Source organism: Cajanus cajan, chromosome 11 (genome assembly GCF_000230855.2).
Source record: "Cajanus cajan strain Asha chromosome 11, NIPB_CcT2T_4, whole genome shotgun sequence".
NCBI lineage: Eukaryota > Viridiplantae > Streptophyta > Magnoliopsida > Fabales > Fabaceae > Cajanus > Cajanus cajan.
This window is the reverse complement of record NC_138527.1, coordinates 43,149,351-43,159,275: the sequence shown is the minus strand read 5'-3', so window position 1 is coordinate 43,159,275 and position 9,925 is coordinate 43,149,351. Positions and strand designations below refer to the sequence as shown.

At 30.8% G+C, this 9,925-nt stretch overlaps 1 protein-coding gene across 1 annotated transcript; it reads left to right on the top strand.

Moving 5' to 3' along the window:
- The first annotated feature begins 524 nt into the window (after window positions 1–524).
- LOC109799801 (Pleckstrin homology (PH) domain superfamily protein) lies at window positions 525–7,253 on the top strand. The gene is made up of 9 exons (XM_020360435.3): window positions 525–713; window positions 1,458–1,615; window positions 1,846–1,933; window positions 2,109–2,343; window positions 4,442–4,495; window positions 5,245–5,342; window positions 5,451–5,576; window positions 5,735–5,824; window positions 6,903–7,253. The coding sequence occupies exons 1-9, from the start codon at window positions 648–650 to the stop codon at window positions 7,026–7,028; spliced, it is 1,041 nt and encodes a 346-aa protein (XP_020216024.1). The 5' UTR covers window positions 525–647; the 3' UTR covers window positions 7,029–7,253.
- The last annotated feature ends 2,672 nt before the right edge of the window (window positions 7,254–9,925 follow it).

Genomic DNA, 9,925 nt, shown 5'->3' with positions numbered 1-9,925 from the left:
TTTTTTATTCTGTCGATAATAATTAACACAATTAATCCAAACAAATTTATATTTGTTTATTTATAGACACAAATATGAAAATAAATTTAATATTTTGAGTATTTTTCTGAATATAGATAACCTAAACATATTTTAAGTGTTTTCATTTTATGAAAATTAAAAATAAGTTCTTAAAGTAAAATAAATTTTTAAATTTTGAAATAATTAAAAAAATATTTTCTCAGACTAAAAGTCCGTTTAGCTCAGTTGTAATAATGGGTTATTTCAAAATTCGGTGATAACTTCATTTGCTATTGGGCTTAAACAAGGCCTAGCATGTGACCCTCACTCGTGTCGACATGCCATCAGGACAGCACGTGCTCCATGTGAAGTTTCCGGTGCAAATGAAAACCCTAATCGAGGTCCATCCAACGGTCCCAATTGAAAGTGAGTTCCCCACCCGATCCAAGGGCCCCAACCGACGCATTTAATTTTGAGAAAATATTTGCATTTTTGTATTTTATATTTTTATAGTATCTGAAAGTGCCCTTTTCTGAAAAGGAGGCTTTCCGTTCCGTCCAATTTCACTGTCTCCTTCACACTATTCATTTTCTGCTTATGCGTTTGCATAACCGCTGATTGCCACAAAACCCTATTTCCCCAAATCGATGATGAAAGGTACGAAGCGTTTGGCTGTGTCGGAACCCAACCAGGCCGATACCAACGAAACGCCGGTAAGTGTCACTGTTAGCGCAATTGCCTTTGTCGTTTTGGACCTTCAAGTTAATTCATTTTTTTTTATGTACTTTAGCTTCAACTTTTTCCCCAAATTTTGAATAGAAAAAAAAATTATTTGCCAGCTAGTTCTCATTTCTCAACTATGAGAAGTATATTTATTTATTTATTTCATTTTTCTTTTTGGTTCTATAAATTTATCTAGCGTTGAATGCCCGCACAGTGGGTTCCGAAGGTGTTTGTTATTAGCATTCTAAGAGTGTCTCTTTATTTTATAATTCACTAATCTCTGGCAATAGATTGAAGAGCAATAACGCTTGGAAGTGGAGAACAGTAGATAGCCGCTTAGAAAACTGGTCATTCAAACGTGTATTAACCATCTTTGACAATTAGCCTCCAAAGTTAGCGAGAGAGTGCTGGGTGGTGGATATTAAAACCGGATCGTTTCTGTTTAATGTTTTGCAATTTTCTTGCTGGTTTTATTTAAGTTTTATATGCTTACCTCTAATTGTTGAATTTTGGTTTCTAAGTGTTTTATTTTATTTTCCGTGTGATGTCCGTGATGCATGTTACTATAACATAAACACCTTCCTCCAATTGCAATTTCTAAAGGTTGGGTCCAGAGGGCAAGGAGGAATTTTCAATGTTAATGAGATTTGGCACCCCTTGTTGAAAACTTTTAATGATTTTGAATGAGAAAGAATAATTTTTCTTATTCTACCTCCATTGTCACCATGATGCAGTTCCGGAATAAAAGAATAATGGAAGGATCCTTCTTTGATGTCCATAGGGCTGAACCATCCCAACAACCAAAGGTGGCAGCAGCAGCACCACCGTTGGATATGAAACGGGCAGAGTCATCACAGCAGCATGTGAGAGCTTTAAATACCCAGTTTGCAAGGTTCATCTTTAATTTAACAACAACGAATTTTCTTTTACTTGATTTCCACTTTTCAATTTTTCTGTCAATGGGAGATTCTGGGTTTGCTGTATTAAAGTCCAGGTTATAGTGCACGATCTTACCTAGATATATTAAAATCTAGGTTAAAGGATTTTGCATTTCTATGTTTATGAATGCTATGTTGGTTCTTGCCTAATCTTTCTCCTTGTTATGCTGTGTCTTTCTCACAGTTGGGTTCAAACACAACTAAAGAATCATCCTGATGAGCTTTGGGATGATGGTGTCAGAGATTACTTAGATCATGCTTCAAGCATTATGGTAATTTCTTACATGGTTTAATTGACTAAAATCTTTGTTTGTTACTCCTCTGATTCTTTGGGCTTGTATTAGCTGCATGTCCTTTTTTTTTTTTTTTTTTTTAAAGATTATGGTGCAAATCATGCATATAAAGCGTTGGAAAAAAAATTGACATTGCAAAGTTGTATTATTTCAGGAAAAGTTTAGTGATGTTGTCAATTGGCTCAAAGCAAATGCCACCCAGACAGAAAATTCATCTGCTGATGCTGGTGCTACTTTTTCTGGGAAAAAACTCTTGCCTGAAGCAATAAACAAAGAAAATAAGCCTTTTGAAGAAAAAGCTGGGTCTACTCCTGCTAGTACTGCCACAAATTTTGCTAGTTCTTGGAGCCCTGGGTTATTTTCAAACAGCCAAAACATTTTTGCATTTGGTAGGCTTCTTCTCACGTTTAGAAAACATACCCAATAAGTTTTATTCTCATAATTCAAAGTAACTCTAGAATGAGGTCCCATTGGTGGTGAATTAGACTGGTTATATTTGGTGCTTGAATGCATGCCACTCAATGGGAATCTAAGCCTTTATTTTATTTATTTTTTGGTTTAATAAGGAGGTATAACTCTTTTCTACCGAGTCTGCCCTTATAGGTAAATAAAAATAATAAATATGACCACTAGATCATATTTGAATTGTCAAGATTAAAACATAAATACACATGATTTTTTTAGTGGTTACGTGACTATTAACTAACTTTTAACCTTAATCATCCAGATTTATAGTTTTCACATTCTTAAAATGAGAACTTTCTCAAAAAGTATGTTCCATAAACATGTATGTAGCAGTGTTGTTAAATAGCCGCTATAGAAGCTATAACTTTATTGCATTGCAGAATTCCCTTAATCCACAATCATGACTCCATTTGCTATAGTGACACTGTGGTGACATGTTTGCAGCATGTATCCTACATCCGCCAGTCATCTCTGCCAGTCTCACACTAATTGAACTTTTGACAATTTTTTTGCATACAACTTATGTTTTCATACATATATAATGTTATATACCATATATTTTAACTGCTATGCAACTTCCATTATTTGCCTGATATGCTATCCGCTATATGATATAGCAGACTATTGGCTCTCCACCATTTTCCGCAATCTGTAATTGATAGCACTGGTATGTAGGGTAAAACATCATTTTATTGGGACTAAAATCGAATTTTGAGATATCTTGAGGAACCACAAACATATTTTACCCTACATATGGGGTGCATATATGTTGAGAGGATTGTCTTATTGTGAGAGGTGAGAAGATTAAATGCTAATCATGGGATAAAAATAATATGTATGCCACAACTTTCAATTAATAATGCACGTTACCCTTATCTTCTTGCCCACACACATCTCTTGCATGCACTAACACTGTTCCAGTTTCCCTACCCCTCATTCCATCAACTTTCAATTAATAATGCACGTTACCCTTGTCTTCTTGCCCACACACATCTCTTGCATGTGCTAACACTATTCCAGTTTCCCTGCCCCTGTTTCCATCATAGGCTTATTGGCTTGCTTAATCCCAATTCTGCATCCTTTTCTCCACATTTTTAATATGCCGTAACTTTTTATTATTATTAGAAAGTGTTCATGTTTTCTGGGTTGATGGCTGGTTCCTGGACAGTAGTAGTTCTCACTTTCCCACTCTAGATTTCTGAATTTGGACTTTTGATACTCATTTGTTGTTGCATTTTTTATTATTCAATACTAGAATGTGGGGAAAAAGCACGTTTTTTATTTTAATGTTAATATTAGTTTCTTGGGATTTGTAGAATTGATAATCAGAACTTTGAAATCACACCAATTATGAAGGAGGCAGAGATAATGAAAGAGACAAACCATTTGTCAAGCCATAGTTAGGATTAGAATTTCTCAATGCAGTATGGGTTCAGTTGCTTGGTGTTGTGCATCACAGCAAAACTGTGACCATAAATTTATGATCGAAGGAAGGGTAGAAAAAGTGGAATAATGTTGTTTGAAGGAGAGGGTGGGGATATTGGATCAGTGTTGTGAAAACAAGAGAAGGGAGAGAAGAGGATCAAGATTAGTGCACATGGGAGAGAGAAAGAGGGGGTCACATGCAATTTTAATTGAAAGTTGTATCCAGACCATTTATTTTGATCTAATGGCTGTCACTTGATCATCTCACTCTCACTTTATGTCCGTTATAAATACAGTGAACTTTAGAATGATCGATGTCCATGTTTTAGATAGTGGAGTTTCCCTAGACCTTGTGTCAAATTGGCCTCTATAAGTGCTCACATCATTGCTGTGACTTCATATTGCATTTGCTTAAGAATTTGTAAAATAGAAATCCTTTGACAAATAAAAATGAATGTTAGCACTTAGTGAAGTTAATGTTACATACTTAATAATCTTACTTTATTTAATCCAGTTAAATGCTATACCTTGAACTTAGGCAGAAAATTGTATCGCTTCTGTGATTGGTTGCTAACTTTCCATCTATCCATTTTTCAGGAAATCAAAGTTCAGCTCCCTCTAACAACAATGCTTCAGATGATGTAGATGGTGGTGAGAATTCAATTTTAGACCCTTCATTTTTGCCTTTAGTTCTTTTAGCAATTATGCCTTGTATTTTGATTTTGCTGATTGTGACCTTTTCTGATGCCATCTTTTATTGTCAAAGATGTTGTTGCTTATATAATTATAAATGAAGGTTGTTTACTTTTCTTGGTAGTTGATGGTGTTGATGACTATATGACTGGCTATAGATACATGTCATTGTATAGATATATATTTACCTTATTTTCCTCAATATGGAATGCTTTTGCTGAAAGATACCCTATGCTGAAATAATGTTCTTGATTGCTCATGCCAAGTTGGTTGTTGAGTCTCAGATATCTTTATTACTTATGACCTTGTACTGTGGCTCGGCACCATGGAAACAATAAATAACCTTGCTTGCCACGTTTATAAAGGACATGTTTTTTTTTAAAGAAAAATGTTTTTTTAATTAAAAGATATGTTTAAAAAATTATAACAATTGTTTAAGTTTTTCAAAAGAATAAAAGGTAAAAACTTATAAAGTAGATGTTTTGATGCTTTTCTCATAAACTAAAATAAAATAAGTTATGCAAAAATTATATCACTACATCAGTCATCAGGTTTTATAAGCCTAAACAAAGTTGTCCAAAATAGCCAATTTTTTGTCCATATTGCACCAGCATAGTTACATTTAATATTCATGCATTTCTAAAATATTTTCTCTTAGAGAGAAGTTAGGGTTGAGGAATAATAAAATATTCTTTATTTGGTCTCAGAAAATGAATTAGAGCAACCTAGCAGCCCATCAGTTAAGAAGTCAGAAGAGAAAGGTGTAGTTGTTGTACATGAAGTAAAGTGCAAACTTTATGTGAAGGTATTTTTTTATATATAGTGTTAATTTTATACCGGTGTACGTCTCTATAGCTTGATTTTGTTATGTTCATCCCAATGATTTATTTTCTGTTACCCTTGGTATGTTCAGTCAAGTGATCCAGCAGATAAAGATGTATGGAAAGATAAAGGAATGGGCAAACTGTCTATTAAATGCAAAGAGGGTGTTAGCAAGGCTACCAAAGAGTCCAAACCTACAATTGTTGTTCGAAACGAGGTTTTTTCATTTTACTTTTATTCTTGATGCCTATATGCTAGTATTTTTAGGGAATTTATCTAAACGTAATCTATTCTATAGTTGTTGACTTATAGTTATCTAATTGAGAACTAAGCTGCTTAGTGTTTGAGTTTCTGTTTCTGTTACCTTCACCGCAGGTAGGAAAAATTCTTCTCAATGCCTTGTTGTATCCGGGAATCAAGACAAATCTGCAGAAGAACTCTCTTGTTGCAATATTCCATACTTCGGTAAGGCACTGGAATATTGCACATTTAGCTAAGTTCCTTGGGATAGCTTGCATGCACATACTGAAAAGAAGTTAAGAAATGCTAGCAACACTCTACTATTGATTGAAATTTATTAGAAATTGCAAAATCTTGTGGGTCTCAGTGGTTTATCTAATGAATCTCACTCATGATTTTATTGTTTCCTGTAAATTTTAACCAATGATAAAGAATTTGTAGGACTGTTGGAGTGTGTTTTTAGCATTCCTCAAAGAAGTTTAATATCGCTTTTTTAAAAAAGGCCACTGAATAGGATAACAAGGCTTGAATGTTTTGAGAATATAATGGAAAGTTTAGACTAGCATATATTACATGTAGTTCTAGTGTTCTAAAATAATTGAAAGGGATGATCAGTTAAATGGTTTTACTTCCGCCAGTTGCTGTATATTTCAATGTTGTTTCTATTTTTGCTCTTGGTGCTTCTACAACTTCTATTATCAATTTTCTGGGAAGGAAAAATCAAGAGAGTTAAAATGTTCAGCTTCAATAAAATAATACATACACACACATATGGAGTTTGTTAATTTACACCCACTTGTCTTTTTAGGAGTTAGTAAGCCATAACTACAATTATTTTTAAAATACACCCAAATGTAACTTACTAAGTACTAACTTATTCCTTCTAAAAACAAGTGAGTGTAAGTTAACAAATGCTTATGGGATTCACTAACATGCACCCACTTCTTTCTCAAAAGGAATATATTAATAAGTTATAATTACGGTATTTTTTAAAATATATCCAGTTTAGCTTGTTAATTCACTCCTTCCAAAAAAAATAAGTGGGTGTAAGTTAGCAAATATATATATATATATATATATATATATACTGAAAGCAGCCTTTTTAATGAGCTAATATTAGCTTCTCCGAGTGTATATTTTATTTGTTCGAAAGGTTTGTGCGCCTATAGCTAGCTTTCCTGAGATGGTTGTTTTTCGAGTAGCTTCCCTTGATTTTTGATTCTTCGGTCTCGCTTATTTGTTTAAGCACTTACCCCACCTTTTATTGAATAGCCAACATATATGAAACTTGATAATTTTGTAGGGTAATGCTGACGGAAGTGGAGATAACGATAGTGTTGTTGCACGTACATTCTTGATCCGGATGAAAACAGAAGATGATCGAAATAAACTTGCTTCAACCATCCAAGAATATGCTCCAGTTTCTTGAGTACAAGAGTCATGATTATTATGCCACCTTGATCCATTTAAAGTAATCGGATACTGGATCCACCTTCAATTTTTTTTGCTTTAATGTGTCATCTGTTAGATTGTGTTTCCAAACCCCTTGTGTTTGGAGGCTGTTGCTTATGTACCATATCATATGAGAAGAATGTAGTTGACTTTGTTCGGATAAAATACCTTAGCTTTAATGCAATTATTTTTTAAAGGTGAAGGTGATGTATGCGTTACCATGGACCTGCCGTTCCATTTTTTCACAGCCAACCAAACGACATGTTCATGATTAATACCGCATGTTTCCAAAATTTAAAGGTGGAGGATTAGAGTTTAGAGCATCTTTTTCGTTCATAGTTAGATAAATGTGACATTTTCTTAAAATAAAACTAATAATTGAAGCTATATTAATTATACATCTTAATTACGTTGAAAAGAATACGTTTTCTTTTCTCGGCCCTGTTAACAATTAAACGATCGTGAAAGCATACTATATACAGTAGAGGAATTTTGACCATTGTGGATGCCCTAAAACAAAACTTATATTTATGTACTTCGTTATCAAGATTACAAAATTGTGTTACTTTTAAGCTTCGTTTGGCATTGTCACAGTTAATATTTATTCTTTTAACCACTTTAATAAATTTGTAATTTTTTTATGCACAGAGTTATCTCAGTTTTAAGTTTGAATATAAAATGAGGAGCTAAAGAAATGAAGTTCTCTTTTCTCAAGCAAGTTTGAGAATGAGGTGGGAGTTCTTAAAAAACAAAAACTTGTACAGTAAGCTTACTCTATTGATAAATATAATAAATTAATGTGGGGAATGTTCTTTTTACCAACACGAACTTCTAAGTATGCAAACAGGCAATCAATAATTAATTATTTTTGCGAAAACATAAGATTAAAAACATGCAAACATAAATTACTATACTTAAAAATTATTTTTATTAAAATTAACTTCACTTAAAATCACTTTTGCAAACCACTGGCCAAAACACACATTTAGGTATTTGTTTCTAATTAGGTTGTTAGTGTGAGGTTATGTCACAGAACTATAGTATTTTGAGGTAACAGTAATTAAACGAAAAAAGTATAGGTATTGGTTATTTTTTAATTAATGGTATTTTATCATTTATTCCTTTTCAAAAAAAATCATTTAGGATAATATTGTTTTGCGAAGGAAGATAATATTGTTTTAAGAAATATTAATTGTTACAGGAAAAAGTATTCTTTAATTGAAATATTTTTATCGCAAAAAGTTAGAATCTGATCATAAATGAATCGATATTTAGATTAAAAAAATACAAAAATAAGGACACAAAACATAAATACTCCCTCCATTTTTTTTTACGTTTAAGGTTATGCACAAAAATTAAGAAAATAATTGACATTTTAATTTTTCAAAATATTTATTACTTATTTTTCTGTTATACTCTTTAGGTGGTTAAAAAAGAAATAAATACATTAAAAAATGAATAAACATATTGTTCAATAAATACACATTAATTATTAAAGATAAAAATAAAAAAAATTAATAAATTATTAATTTTTTTAAAAAATAATATCAAAATAACTATAAGTAAAAAACGGAAAGAGTATTTTCATAATTTCATGTGTCTTTTTTTTTTAAAAATAATAATAATAATAATTTAGTACCAATGCAACCATAGTGTGATGCCCGTCATTTCGCTATCACGCCAACGGCCGGAAGTCGGGGAGCATTATTATAGGTTGAGTAATGTATTTTTTATCATATTATAAGTGTGATATAAGTATAAACTTATAGGAGAAAAATATCTTTTTGTGTGCTTTTATAATTTTTTTAAAAACTAATCACTGTATATGATAGATACTTTATACAAATGTTTTTATAAAAAAAATTACAAATTCTTTTTTCTTGTTTGGTCTATGTTTTACTTCCATATAGATGTTTGTTTGAATTGATTTATTTCACAAAAATAATCAAATTTCTTAAAATATCATTAAAAATTTTAGTTTAATTTTAAGAGTAAATTATATTTTTATTTCTTGAGCCATAAAAATATTATACTATCTTTCTCTCTTGTATTAAAATAATTCATTTAATTTAATCCGTTAAAATAAATTACATATATCCCTTTATAAATAAGGATTATATCCTCCTTTATATGTTAAAATATAAAATAAATTCTACTTTTATTTTTTTTACACCCACTTTTACTCTTTAAAGATATGAATATTGTACTATTTTTTTACAATTATAATTATTTCATGCGTGACATTTAATGATTATTATAAAAATAAATAAATTATTATAATAATTTGTAATTAGATAATAGTGTAAAATATTGTACAAATTTATAGTTTATTAGGAAGTTTGTCATCTATACTATTTTAATAAAGGGATAGGGAATATATCCTTTTGGTATATACAAATTTTGGAGCAATTTATTTTTATAATTATATTTAAAATTTAAATTACTTTCTTTTTTATTATCTTTTATTTATTTATTCTCTCTATTTTCTACTTTAACGATATTCAATTTCTAAACCTCTCTTTTTATTCAATTATCTTTTATTTTTATTTTTATCTTTAAATAATCATTTTGATGGAATCTACCAAAGATTGTACTTGAAAGAATTTGAGAAATAAGAAAGATAGATTGATTATTAAATGATAAAATCCACGGACATATTATCTACTATTATTTTTTTAAAATATTGACGAAGACTTGAGCCTAATTTGAAGATAGCATGACAAATCTAAATACACATGATCAAGAAGAAACATTGATGGGTTGAAATTTAATTAGTTTTTGGGCTAAATAGTTGTTTGAGTCAAATTACTATTAATGTAATTTTTGTATTTCTTTTTATTTAAATAACTCATATTTTTAGGTCAATTTTAATTT